General features: G+C 43.5%; 1 protein-coding gene across 4 annotated transcripts in view; it reads left to right on the top strand.

The window, feature by feature from the left end:
- Positions 1–14,224, top strand: part of ABTB3 (ankyrin repeat and BTB domain containing 3) — a 309,913-nt gene that overhangs the window by 167,255 nt on the left and 128,434 nt on the right. For all 4 annotated transcript variants that reach the window (XM_072742516.1, XM_072742513.1, XM_072742514.1 and 1 more), the window contains exon 2: positions 13,588–13,737. In XM_072742516.1, the coding sequence (XP_072598617.1) occupies positions 13,588–13,737 (150 nt within the window). The remainder of the gene's footprint in view (positions 1–13,587; positions 13,738–14,224) is intronic.

The following is a 14,224-nucleotide window of genomic DNA, read 5'->3' as shown; positions in this document are numbered from 1 at the left end:
TCATTCATTAATTCAACATGTGTTTATCTGTTTAGTCTCAGTGAGACACAGTAGAATCAGGGAGTTGGCAATAGGGTTGGTAAAGCTGAATTTTCTTCACAGCACATATGTATATTCAAATATGAATCCAGAAGTTTTCATAAATGGGTATATACCTCCATACCACCCCTACTGCTCATCATCTCCTTCCCTTTCTAGTGGGACCATTTCACTAATTGATCCATACTCAGATATTTAAGATACTGAGTTAAAATTAAAATGGGAAAGAAACAGTAAAAATAGCCTCAACTTACCTTTCAAAAACAAAAGACAAAAACAGAACTGCAAAGAGAAATAGATGAATCCACTATTATAAATGGAAACTTTCACACCCCTCTATCAGCAATGAACTGATCCAGCAGTAAGGACACAGTTGAACTCAACAGCTTCATTCATTAACTGAACAGAACTGGACATCTATGAACTACTTCATCCAACAACAACAGAATGCATATTCTTCTCAAGCTCACATGGAACATTCACCAAGTGAGACCACATTCTGGGCCGTGGAACACACCTTAACAAATTTAAGAGAATAAAAATCATACGATGTCTGTTCTTAGACTACAATGGAATTAACTATAAATCAGTAATAGAAAACTGGAAAGTCCCAAATACTTGAGGGTTAAGTAACACACTTCTAAATAACATGTGGGCCAAAGAGGAAATCTCAAAAGAAATTTTAAAAATGTTTTTAAACATGAAAATGAAAACATAACTTATCAAAATCTGTCGGATGCAAAGAAAGTGTTTAGAAAGAAATTTATTATAGTGGATGCATGTGTTAAGAAAGAAGAAGGATGTAAGATCAATAATCTAAGCTTTTGCACTAGGAAACTAGAAAAAGAAGAGCAAATTAATCCAAAGTAAGCAAAAGAAAAGACATAATAAGAATTAGAGCTGATGTAAATTAAAAACAGGAAATCAATAGAGAAAATCAATGAGACCAACGCTGGTTCCTTGAAAAGATGGATAAAATTGATAACTTAGCCTCTGGCCAGGCTAATGGATAACTAAGAAAAGAATTACTAATATTAGAAATGAAAAAGGGGACATCACTACAGATTCCATGGTTGTTAAAAGAATAATAAAGGAATGCTATGAATAAACCTATGCCCACAAATTTGATAACCTAGGTGAAATGGATCAATACCTTGAAAGATTCAGTTTACCAAAATTCACACAAGAAGAAATAGACAACCTGAATAGGCCTATATCTATTAAAGAAATTGAATCAACAATAGCCTTCCAAAACAGAAAGCACCAGGCCAGATGCATTCAATGAATTATACCAAATATTTTTTCTTTTTAAAGATTTTATTTATTTTTCATGAGAGACACACAGAGAGAGGCAGATACATAAGCGGAGAGAGTAGGCTCCCTGAAGGAAGCCCAATGTGGGACTCAATCCCAGGACTGGGATCATGACCTGAGCCAGAGGCAGACGCTCAACCACTGAGCCACCCAGGTGCCTTATACCAAACATTTAAGGAAGAAATTATACCAGTTCTTTAAAATCTTTCTCAGAAAATAGAAGCAGAGGTAACACTTCCCAAATCATTCTGTGAGCCGAGCATTGCTCTAATAGCAAAACCAGACAAAGATATCACAAGAAAACTACAGACAAGTATCTCTCATGAACATAGATTTAAAAAATCCTCAACAAAATACTAGCAAATCAAATCCAATAATGTATTTAAAAAAATTATATACCGTGACCAAGTGGGATTTATCCTAGGTATGCAAGGCTGGTACAGATTTCAAAAATCAATTAATGTAATCCATCACATCAGCATGCTAGAGAAGAAAAATCACATAACCTATCAATAGAACAGAAAATCATTTGACAAAATCCAGCACTTATTCCTAATAAAAGCTCTCAGTAAACTAGGAAATGGGGGTATTTGCTCAACTTGATAAAGAATATAAAACCTCAAGAGCTACATCATACTTAATAGTGAAAGGCTCAAATCTGCCCTACTAAGATTAGGAAGAAGGGAAGGATGTTCCCTCTTATGGGTTTTCAGCATTGGACTGGAAGTCCTAGCTAATGCAATAAGACGAGAAGGAAATAAAAGGTATACAGATTGGGAAGAAATAAAACTCTTTGTTCATAGATGGCTGACCAAAAACTCTTGGAGGTATTAAGCAATAATGGCAAGGTCCCAAGATATATGATTAATATGACGTTGATTTCCTTAGTATTTACCCGAAGGAATTGAAAATGTATGTCCACATAAAGCCTGCAGCTTTATTTATTTATACAACTTTATTCATAATTGCCAAAACCTGGAAACAACCAATATGAGTGTTTAAATAAGCTGTAGTACATCTAGATAGTGGAATATTATTCAGCACTAAAAAGAAATGTGTATCAAACCATGAAAGGACATGAAGGAACTAAGTGAAAGAAGTTAATCTGAAGAAGCTAAATACTATATTATTCTGGAAAGGGCAAAACTGTGGAGTCAGTTAAAAGACCAGTGATGGGCAAGGATTTGGAGGAGGGAGGGATGAATAGGTGGAGCAGAGATAAATTTTATGGCAGTGAAACTACTTTGTATGACATTGTAATGGTGGATACATGTCATTATGCATTTGCCCAAACCCATAGAATGTGCAACACTAAGAGTGAAGCCTAATGTAAACTGTGGGCTTTGAATGATAGTGACGTGTCAGTGTAAGTTCATTCATTGTAGAAATGTACCATTCTGGTGAGAGATGTGGATAATGGGAAAGGCTGTGTGTGAGTGGACATAGGGGATATGTGGGAAATCTATGTATCCTACACTCAATTTTGCTGTGAACTTAAAGCTGCTCTGAAAAATGAAGTCTCTTAGAAGGGAGGGGTGAGAATGGAGAAGAAAGAAGAATGAAATAGAAACGAATCAGGACCACCTGTATACCTGAATTTAAAACGTACTGCCCCAAACCCAGAACTCAGAGAGTTTGCCTGTGTTAAAGGAAAAAAATTCTACTTGGAAAAATACTGTAAAAATACTCAAAGGCAGATGACAGACTAGGAAAACATGCGCATGACACACATCAGGCAAAGGGCTAATTCCTTTAATATAGAAAGAACTTGTACAAATCAGTAAGAATTTGGCATTTCTACAGAAAAAGAGGCAAAGGTATGCCAAAGCACTTCCCAAACAAAGGAAAACAGATGCTAGTGACTGTGATAAAACTGTCTTGCTTATAATTACTTGAAATCAAATTAAATTAGATACAGTTTTTTAGCTGGCATATCAGGTTATGGTGTACACACAGGTACTTTTTCTTCATGGCACTTCACACAGTTGCACTTGTACATTTATTTGTGTGATTACTTGATGGCTGTTTGTTGTCCCAGCCAGACTTTGAATTACATAAGGGTAGGACTTGTGTGTTGCTTTGCTCACACCACCTCTGTGTTGTCTACAAATTGCACATTGTTTGGACTCAGTAAATATTTGTTGAGTGAATGAATAAGTCAATAAATGAAAACAGAAAATTCTGGAACCTCACACAACAAATAGAACAGTCATTACTATGGACAAAGTAGGACTAATTGGAGGAGAGGAAAGGAGGTTGCTTTCAGTTTACCATTTTATCCCCTTCTTACTATTGACGCTTGTGAAATGGGCATGTGTGGTTTTATAATTAATGATTTGAAAGTAGCTTACATTTTTAAATGAATGTAAAGATGTAAGATGGGAGTGGGTGATGGAGAGGGACAGAGGATACATGGAGGTGAAGTTTCAACTCACTACATGATCTCAGCATGGTGATAAGTAAGCAAACAGTCAGTCTGGGCTGGATGTTGTCAGGACAGTGCTGAGAGGGCAGGAGATCCAGCCGGGTGCCCTGCTCAGCCACACCAAGGCACTATTTGAGATCTTGAGACTCGAACAGAGATGGAGAAGGATCAAGTGGGGGGTCAAGATCCAGGAAAGCCAGAGGTCAGATCTGAGATGTCCATTGAGCCAGAAAAGATCATCAGGCAGCATTCTGAGTCCAGGATATCTAGAAAGAATGAGGCGGGCAACGTGTTGATCTGGGTCTGCTGGCAGCCTGAGTGGAGTGCTATGCTCTGCCTCTGTCATATCTCCCATTGACTATGGGTGTCTCTGGGTGTTTGATGGTTATCCTGGCCGGAACACCATCAATGAGTCCTGACCTCATGGAGGCAAGAAATGAGGCATCAGAGTTATGTCCTGGGGGACTCAACTGCCCCTCCCCTCGTGATGTACAAGCTCCTCGGCAAGGCACTCAAGCCCACCTGTGATCCAGTCTCCAACCACCTTCCTGGTCCCAACCTCACTGTGATTCTTGTCAGTCCAGCGCCCCAGCTTATTAGAATCCCTACAGTGCACCAGGAGTTTTCCTGCCCCTATGCCTTGGCTATTGCTGCTTCCTCTGGTTTTCCCTTCTCTCCTTCACCCCTAGTCCAGGTCACCTAGTGAACATCAGCTCATTTTTCAATACTTATCCTTGGTCAGCTCATCTGTGAAACCTTTCCTGACACTCCACCCAGGTGGAATATCTAATTTGTGTCCTCCACTTACCATGTATGGGCTTCTCTTATAGCACCTGTGACAATCACAAGCTTGTGTACTTAGCCCATTAGATTACAAATTTCCTAAGGACAGGATCTGTGTCTTATTCTTCATTATAATCCCAGTCTGGCAAATGATAATAGGATGGATGGATGGATGGATGGATGGATGGATGGATGGATGGTTGGAAGGAAGGGTAGATGGGTGAATGAGTAGTTAGATAAATAAAAATTAAACTTCAGGAGAGCTGCTATTTTTTGTTTCTTGCTCTACCTCTGTTGCTTAGTACAATGTGTAACACATAGTAGGTACTTAAAAATAATTAATTACCCTTAAATTAATTAAATGGCTACCATTATATAAACAATGGATTGTTGAATGGGTAGATTGATGGGTGAATTTGCATTATAAGTATGACAGTCCATTATATAAACAGAAGTTTGGATGGAGGGTAAATGGATGGTTGAATGGATAGGCTGATGGGTGAGTTTACATTATGAGTATTCAAGAGGAAGATGCATGGCCACCTAGAAGTCAGACAGGAGATGGTCTGAAATGCTGCCTCATTAGTTTACTCTGGCCTGTTGCTGTGTGTTGACTGAAATGCCAGAGGCCAGTTTTTCACTCAAATCACTTGAACATACAACTTCGCTGTCAGTCACACCCAGACCAGAGTTTTATCCCCCTCCCATGTGACGCTATGCCCGTGAGAATAGTTGCTGTATAGTAAGCAAGGAGGATGTATTTCAGAGAACTCTCAAAAAGCCACAGTTCATGCTAAGAGTACGATGGTCTCTAAAATCTGACCAACCTCTGACATTTCCACAGGTATCTAAGACCTAGCTGGAGGTCTAAAATGCCCCTAGGAGGGTCAGGGATGCTCACAAGCCCTGCAGGGAGCTGACATTTGTCACTGCAGAGACAAGGACACTGGGAAGAGGAGTCTCTTTCTCCTCCTAAGCCCCTATGAGATGGATGTAGCTCAGGACTCTCCGGGGGGACATTGCAAGGATAATGCAATAAAGGGAAAACCCTGAGAGAGGAAGGAGGGCAAAGGAGGCATCCAACAACCTTGTAAGGATATTTAATAGTGCTCCCTAGTGACAGGGAAGAAGAGAGAGGGAGGAAAAGCATGAGCCACCATGGACCTGACATGACATGTGTCATAGGAGGTGAGGAGAGACACAAGAAAGCCTGCCCAGCCTCTCCACTGGAGTGTCCAGCAGGTGTCTCATGTTGAACAGGACCAACAATGAACTCTTGTCCATAAACCCGCCCCTCCATTATGGTTGTATAGGTCAGAAACCTTGGAGCTGCTCTCAGCTCCTCTCCTTTTCTTACACCCTGTACCCAATTAGTGACTGCATTGACTTTACCTTTACACTGTATCGAGATTCACTTTGGCACACCTCTGCCGTTTCTACTGCGGTTCTGCCCTGGCCATTCCCAACAGCCTGTTCTTGAACCTAGAGGGTCGAATGACCCTCCAAAACGACCAGGACACATCCCTTCTCTACCCAGAATCCTCCAGTGGCTCCTATCTCACTTAGGGTAAAAGCCAAAGTCTAGAGTTGCCCACGAGGCTCTACTCAAACTGCTCTTATCACTTCTCCTGCCTGGTTGCCTGCTCCTTCCTCACCTTCTCTGTTCCTTCCTCCACCAAGACAGGCCCACCCTCTTGGGACCTTTCCCCTTATGATCCCTTCTGCTGGCCTGCTCTTCCCCCGAGATATCAGCTGGGCTCACATGCTCACTTCTTTCACGTCTCTTGTTGCCCCCTTCTCCATGTGACCTGCTCCGGGACCCAGCATCTCCATCCTCCTTTCCTGCTCTGCTCTTCTCTGTGGCGCTTACCACCCAGCCAGCTGCCTATTCTACTTGTGTGTTTGCAACAAATGTACTGAGATGGCAAGGACTTCCAGTATTTTACTACAGGATTCCCAGCACCTAGAAATGCACCTAGCACCTAGTGGGTGCTCAACTAATACTGAATGAGTGACCGAACAGAGTATTTTGCTTTTGTTTTGTTTCTTTGCGGTCCTATAACAGTTGGTTTTCTTATTTATGCTGTGAGTGTTAGAGCTGCACCATCGCCCCACTGTCTCAAGGTTCACACGACCAAACTCAGATCTGATTAGCTCCCTTGTTTCTGAGCTGGCTTCCAGGGAGAGCTGGCTGCACCTGGTTCATTTGGGGGAGGGCAGCCTCTGGCATCCCCTTGGGCCACTTCCTCCTCTGTGCCTCTGTGAGCCTACCCTGCCCCTGCCTCTTTCTGCCTCAGCACACGGGCTCTTTTTTTTTTTTTTTTTTTTTTGAGTCTTGGGAAATCTCAAAAGTGACCTTTGCCCTGGGCCTTGAAGGATGAACATGAACTTGCTGGGCACTCAGCAAAAACAAATGGAGATAACAAGGTTTAGAGACAGTGAGGGTCAGGAAGGAGTGCAGATAGTTGGTGCAGACCACTCTTTCTAGAATTTTGGCAGTGAAAGCAAAGAGAGAGAAGCACAGCGGCTAGAAGGTAAAGGTTTAGTTTTTATGTCCAGACTCTTTTGACCCAGTGCCCTCTATGATCCCTGCCTCCCAGCCCTGCTGCTCCTCCTTCCTTCTACACCATCTATTCCCATCTTGCTCCCTCTGCTCCAGCCACTCTTAGATACAGACCATGTGCCTCTAGGCCTTTGTTCTTCCTTGGAATGTCTGTCTAGTAATAATAATAATAACAGTGAGCTATTCATAGGAGCCAAGATACACATGTGTTTACTTATTTGATCATCCACTCGCCCTACGAGGATTCCACTATTACCATTGCTATTCACAAGGAAACTGAGGCACAGGGACGCTAACAGCATGCCTGGGTGACATGGCTGTGTAGTATCACAGCTACAGTTCATCCTGAGCGTTCACGTGGGCTCCAGATTCCACACTGTCAACTCTGCTGGAAGGTGTCTGCTTCCCCGGGTCCCAACCCCTGAAGCTCCCAGTGCAACTTGGGCTCACCCCACTATGCTCCCTGGTGGGACCCCAGGCACACCTCTGCCCTCATGTGTCTCCCATAGTGTTTCAGTTAGTGGTGTGGGGTGTCTCCCCTGCCAACCAGGAGCCTTTGAGGGCAGAAATGTGTCCTGCTGTCTTTGTGGGTTCAGTTTTTGCAGTTGATCCATAAATATCTTCATGTTCCTTCAAGGTCAACATGCTTCTTCCTCATATGTACTTCAGGTACCATATATGAAAATTCTCCCATCTTTGTGTTTTTTACCTTATTTCTTTTGATGGTTTGGCTTCAGAAGTCCTAAGAACTTTCTCTTTGAATATCATTCGTTATGAACAAGAATGAACCATGGTCTGGGTTTCTCCTAATTGGCAAGTGGGATGCCTCTCACAGACGAATGGGTTCGCCAAGCCAGCCCTGAATTTGTTTCCCACTGCCAAGGATCTTAAGGAAAAAGGGGTTTCCAAGCCAGTTGTACAAATATTTTCAAATATCTGATAACTTCTGTCTTGCTGCTTAGTATTTAACAGTAAAGGAAAGCTTTCTGGCATCATGTTATTGAATTCCTAAATCTTTAGCTTCAAAGAACTTCACTCAGATTATTAGCAAACATTTATCGATCCCCATTTCTGTGCCAGGTTGCCCACATATATCATCCCATTATGGCTTCCCCACCACACTGGGGGGTAGATTGTGTCAGACATCTTCCAGAGGGAGAAACTGAGGCTCAGAAGTCACAAGCCCTGTGCCACACAGCTGGGTAGAGCAACACCGAAATCTGAACCCGACTAGGTCTCACTGGTATGTATTCAAGGGTTGGTCTGCTGAACACCAGTTGCTTCCCTCCTGTCTCTTAAAGCTGGTGCTGATGCCAGGACCCTCTACCTTAAATTCTGGGGATAACTGAGCAGCAAACAAGGTCTAGCTTGGCAAGCGAGCCTTGGAGAATCTGATCTCTCCTCTTGCAGCCAGACAGGCTGGGCAGAACTGAAGCCTGTGTCCTGGGTGCCAAGACATGAAGACACATGTCATCTCCTTGTTCTCGTCCATCACAGTCATCACCACCACCTGGGAGGGGAGAATGGCTGAAGGCTAGTGGCTGTCTTATTGGTTTTCTCTTGGTGGGTAAATAGCATCCAGGTCCAATGATAGAATGGAGACTCAAGAAAAGCTTAGAGAAGAGAAGGGATGGATGGGTATCAAAGTGCTGTCCAATGCGTATAGGAAAGTAGTCACGTAGGAAGGCAAGAGTGCAGCTCTGGTTGTCCCCATCGGAGACAGAACTCCCATGTGGTTGGCCCAGAGCAGCAGTTCTCATATTTTATATTCTAAGCAACCTAACCAAAAGGTTGTCTGTCTCCAGTCCCACAAGATTTTGGAAAGATGATCCTCAAGACTGTTTGAATCCAGACATTATATAAACTAAACTGCACATTTGTGGGAACAGGCTAGTTCGCAGGCACTATAGGCCAGAGGCTTTAAGTATCAGTATTATCTTGTGTAATCACTGCAAGAAACCGATGAAGGAGAAATTTTACCCCTCTTTGCAGACATGGAATCTAGGGATCTGGAAAGTTCTTTGTCGAGGTTGCACGGGGGCTGCTGGGGAATTGGAGTCCATGGTTCTGCGAAGTCCACACCACCCCACCTACGGCCAGTCCCACAGCAGAGAGACCTGGGAGCATGGACATTTGAAGGCATTGATTCATCATCTTTTAGGATCCACAGACCCCTTTGAGAATGTGAATTAACTTCCCCCTTAGACAAATGCACAACCCATCCCAAAGTAAGAGAATTTCAGGGAGACCGTGACCCCTTCACACTCATTGTTGACAGTAGCTTATGGTCACCTGCTCCCCAGGGAGAATACTTCCTCTAGGTCCAAAGCAGTCATATCTGAACCTTGGTTTCTCCCTGTCTTTGAACTTGAGTCTTAATCACCAGGCTGTGGCTGTCCTTGGCTCTAGTAATGGAAATTGATGAGTAGTCCAAATCTCAGGCCTACATCTGACACTAAAATATGATGCTGGGACCTTCTTATTGACCTAGCTGATTTTTGTACAAAAAAATAAATAACTCCAGCTTATGTGTATATCTCATACAGAGTCCTCAAAAAGAAAGAAAGAAAGAAAACGCTGGTATATAATCTTTGCATAATAGACCAATTATAGATTTTCCAAATCTCGGTAATAGAGCTTTCACAGTTTCTTTGAATAATTACATTTTCACATTTAAATTTCATAACCCTCTAAAAGAAGGAGGAAAAGTTCCAAGGGAAATTATTTATTCTTATGATGAAGCATAAAGTAGTCCAAAGCTGGGTTTATACACATTAACTGATTTTCATCTCAGTTAACATATGATGAGCCCCTATTACTTGCCCAACACATGCAAAATACTTTAGTACATATTATCCCATTTCATTGCTCACCCCCAGCAACTCCTTGAAGGAGACAAGGCCATTATTATGACCTCCATTTCACAGAAGAGGAAACCGAGGTCCAGAGAGGCCCTGTGACCTGCCCAAGGTTAAACATGGGTAGGTCGTGGCAGAGTCAGGATTGAAGCTCTGGGTTCCAGACCAGGCCATGTGCTTGTACCTTAAATAGTGTGTGAAGCAATGTTTCAGATACATGTTTAAGATTAGAACTTGCTGCATGTAATGCAAATACCAAGAAGGCAATCTTGTGAGTACATGTGAGGGCCATTCCCACAATGAAGTAGAAAACTTTTGCCCTCCCCAACATTTGGAGCTTACTTGTGGGGCCCCTTTGCCATGAAGCCCACTGACCAACCCTCCCTTCTCCCAGCAAAAGACCTCACACCCTGGAACCTTGGGCTACTTATCACACTAGGTCATGTTCGTCTGCTGCCATCTGCAGTGAGCCCTCCATGGGCAGTAAATTCCTGAATAAGAGTCAGGGACATCAGGGGCATCCGGTGAGGGACTGGACCAACATTCATTGCCATGGCAATGGCTTCTTGACTTGGCCTCTGACCAACTATCTCAGCAGGTGAGCAGGCAGGAGGAAGCAGGGATGACTCAGGGCGTCTCTGCCTGGGGTGAACTGGAGGATGACTCATCTGTTGAGGAGAAAGGAGGCAGGCAGGAGACCCGCCTTGGATGTTGGGTATTTCTGTGAAGGTTTTGTCTTCCCTGCAAGGCTGAGGGTTTCTGAAATGCAGGAATCACCTCTCAGTCATCTCTCCATCCCATACAGAGCCTCGCACAGTGCTAAGTAGTGTCCAGTGAATGGTGAATCTGTACTGTCCAATTAATACCAGGTTGTGTACTAGTACAGTCTGCTGTGTTCTTCAGATTGTTAGTCATGACCCATGAGTATGTCATGAAATCACTTTTGGTGCTGCAGACCAGCATTTTTATTAATGAGATCGAAGAGAAGATAAATGAAAAGGAAAAAGAATAAGAGTGCATCATACATAGTAAGGATCAGGATTATTTTATGTGAAATTTTTTGGTGAAAAGTGTGTGGTGGTGGTGGTGGTGTGTTTGTGTGTACACTGGTCTGTGATATAAAATACATTTTTAGGACACCTGGGTGGCTCAATGGTTGAGCATCTGCCTTTGGCTCAGGGTCCCGCATCGGGCTCCCCACAGGGCGCCTGCTTCTCCCTCTGCCCGTGTCTCTGCGTCTCTCTCTCTGTGTCTCTCATCAACAAATAAATAAAATCTTTAAAAAAATACAATTTTGCTCTGATGCACAAAGTGTTTGAAAAATAATAGAGAATAATTTTAGAAAGACAAGTATTTGGCCAGTTTCCTGATTATAGAAACATTAAAATCTAATGGCTATTTATTTGCATTATTTATCTATTTATTCGGTATTCATCCAAAAGTCATCTACTACAGTTGCCTTGTCCACCGTGTCGTCCAATTAGGTGTGAATGGGAAACACCCACGAACAAGTGACTAGCTCAATGTGGCAGGTGTTGTGAATTGGGCAGCAGGAGCCAGAAGAGGTGTGTGTGTGACGGGTGCCACTCATGCCTGCCCATCTTCAAAGCAAGAACCTTTGTTTGATGAGCTTTTGTGGTTTAAGCAGGGTGAGCAGTGGGCTCGCACTGCTAACCTCTCTGTTGTCTCCTCTCACCCTGCCAGCTGGCTGAAGTCACTCAACACCTCTATATGGGTAGTGTTGTATTGTTCCCGTGCTATTTTGTTATTGACAGGCTGTCTCTTTGGTTAGTTTCTTTACTACTTGAATATATCTGCTGCTGCTTTCGCATCCAAAATTTTTGCCTTGCAGGGTTGGGAACAGAGTAGGCACTCAATAAATGCTCCTATGCGTTGACAACTACTCATTGTTCGGCTCCCTGCTAAGATATCCCTCCATTCCTCATGTTTTCCTCTTGTAGAGCACGTCCCATATGGCTTTGTGGTTATGTGCGTTAACAGTCTTTTCCTTTGCTTAGACTATGAGCCCACTGAGGACAGGGAGTGTGTGTATTCTTTTTTCTTTTTTTAAGATTTATTTATTGGGATGCCTGGGTGGCTCAGAGGTTGAGCGTCTACCTTTGGCTCAGATCATGATCCTGGGGTCCTGGGATCAAGTCCCACATCGGGCTCCCCAGAGGGAGCCTGCTTCTCTCTCTGCCTGTGTTTCTGCCTCTCTCTCCGTGTCTCTCATGAATAAATAAATAAGATCTTTTTAAAATTTTATTTATTTATTTATTTATTTATTTATTTATTTATTTATTTATTTATTCTAGAGAGAGAGTATGTGCCAGTGAGCAGTGAGAGAGGCAGAGGAAAAGAGAGAGAATCCCAAGCAGACTCTGCATCTAGCATGGAGCCTGATGCAGGGCTCAGTCTCACAACCCTGAGATCATGACCTGAGCCAAAACCAAGAGTCGGATGCTCAACCGACTGAGCCACCACCCAGGGCCTCCAGGAGAGTGTGTATTGTATCCATCACTGTATCCTGAGCCCCTAGCACAGCACAGTGCCCACCTGCCATCTTCCTCGTGTCCTCAGTTATCTGCACTTGGTAGTTGTATCTGTTAGTTATCACCATAACAACACTGAGTAACAGATAACCTCCACTCTCTCAAAGGCATGCCAAATCGATGTTTGTTTCTGTGGAGCAGCTCTAAGCTACAGCTTGGTACTGGAGCTGCTCTCTGCATCTCCTCACCCTCCTTCTTTTAGCAGGCCAGACAGGGGATGTTCCTCTTATGTTGGTGGCAGAGGTATAAGAGAGCAAATTCAGCCATACAAGCACTTTTCAGGCCTTTGGTTCGATTGAGTGCATCCATATACTTTTGGCCAAAATAAGTCAATTAGTCAAGCCCAAAGTCAAGGAGCACAAAAGTTTGCTCTGCCTAGGGAGGTTTGGATGGTGAAGGGAAAGTAAGTAATATCTGTAAATAACCTACCAAAATAAGTTCTTAGGCTCTTGCTAAATGTTCATGGGATGGAAAGGAAGGGAAGAAATAATTAGATGCCAGAGGTTTCCCATAGGTTTTCACCATGAAGTTACAAAAGTCCATGGGGTCTCTTCTACTGCTTGACATACACCTCCACAGAGAAAGCCAGAGTTTTGTCTAACAAATAACAGCCAGAGTTAAGTTTGTTGGGCGAATATAAAGCAAGCCATCAGAAGCAACCGCCAGCAAAGACTCTTCCTCTGCTCAGGAATGTGCAGGCGTGGCTGCTACCTCTGGGAGGGACAATGGGACAGTGATCACTGGCTCTTCAAGAGGCATCTCTGAGTGGATAGAAGCCAGGCTGGAGGAAAGGATCCTCTTTTGTGTCCTTTAGCAACATGTGCATGCAGGTGAATGCCCACATGCTAAAAATCAGTAGGTCAGGATTGTGAGGAAACCTTTTGAAATAGCTACACATCACTTCTAACAGGAGTTCAGAACCTAGGGCCCCATGTTGGCTTCGCGGCACCAACCCTCGTGCAGTCTGAGGTCATGTAAGATTTGATGCCCCACCCTTGGTTAACTGAAAAATAACCATCTGCTTTCTTTCGTTGTCTCTCCCACCACCTGTAGGAGTGCTGTGCCTGCCAGACAGCCTAAACCTTCACAGGGACCCGCAGCGGTCAAGCAAGCCTGGGGACTTGCCCATGTTCAGCCAGTCGGAGTTGAGGACCATCGAGCAGTCCCTTCTGGCCACCCGTGTTGGCAGCATCGCAGAACTGAGTAAGTGGACACTGGTTCTTTGGCCCTCTCCGTGCCCAACATGCCACTCCCCTCAGGACAGTGCTTAGTAACCAGCTGGGGGTCAACTTTTATTGAGCACCTGCTGTGTGCACAAAACAGGGCCAGGGTAGCCCTAGGAAAGGCAAGCACTCTGGAGTCAGACAGGCCTTTTAAATTTTTCTACCACTGTCACTGTGGTAGGTCAAGTTCTTAATATTTTCTGAGCCTTAGTTTCCTTTTCTATAAAATAGAGAAAGTAATAGTACCTAACTGAAAGTTAGTTGTGGCGATTCAACGAGGCCATAGAGAGGGTTTGCCATGGTGACTGGCACACAATAAACACTCTGTAAATGGTGGCTGTTCATTGTTGATTTCCAGTGAGATCCATTTAAAGCATATGTCAGATCACATCTTTCCTCTGTTCAGCATCCTCCACTGGCTTCCCTTCTGACCCATAGGAAAAGCTAAAGTCCTTAGATTTGCTTCC

The sequence above is a fragment of the Vulpes vulpes genome, chromosome 16 (genome assembly GCF_048418805.1).
Source record: "Vulpes vulpes isolate BD-2025 chromosome 16, VulVul3, whole genome shotgun sequence".
Taxonomy (NCBI): domain Eukaryota; kingdom Metazoa; phylum Chordata; class Mammalia; order Carnivora; family Canidae; genus Vulpes; species Vulpes vulpes.
This window is presented reverse-complemented; position numbering and strand designations above follow the sequence as displayed.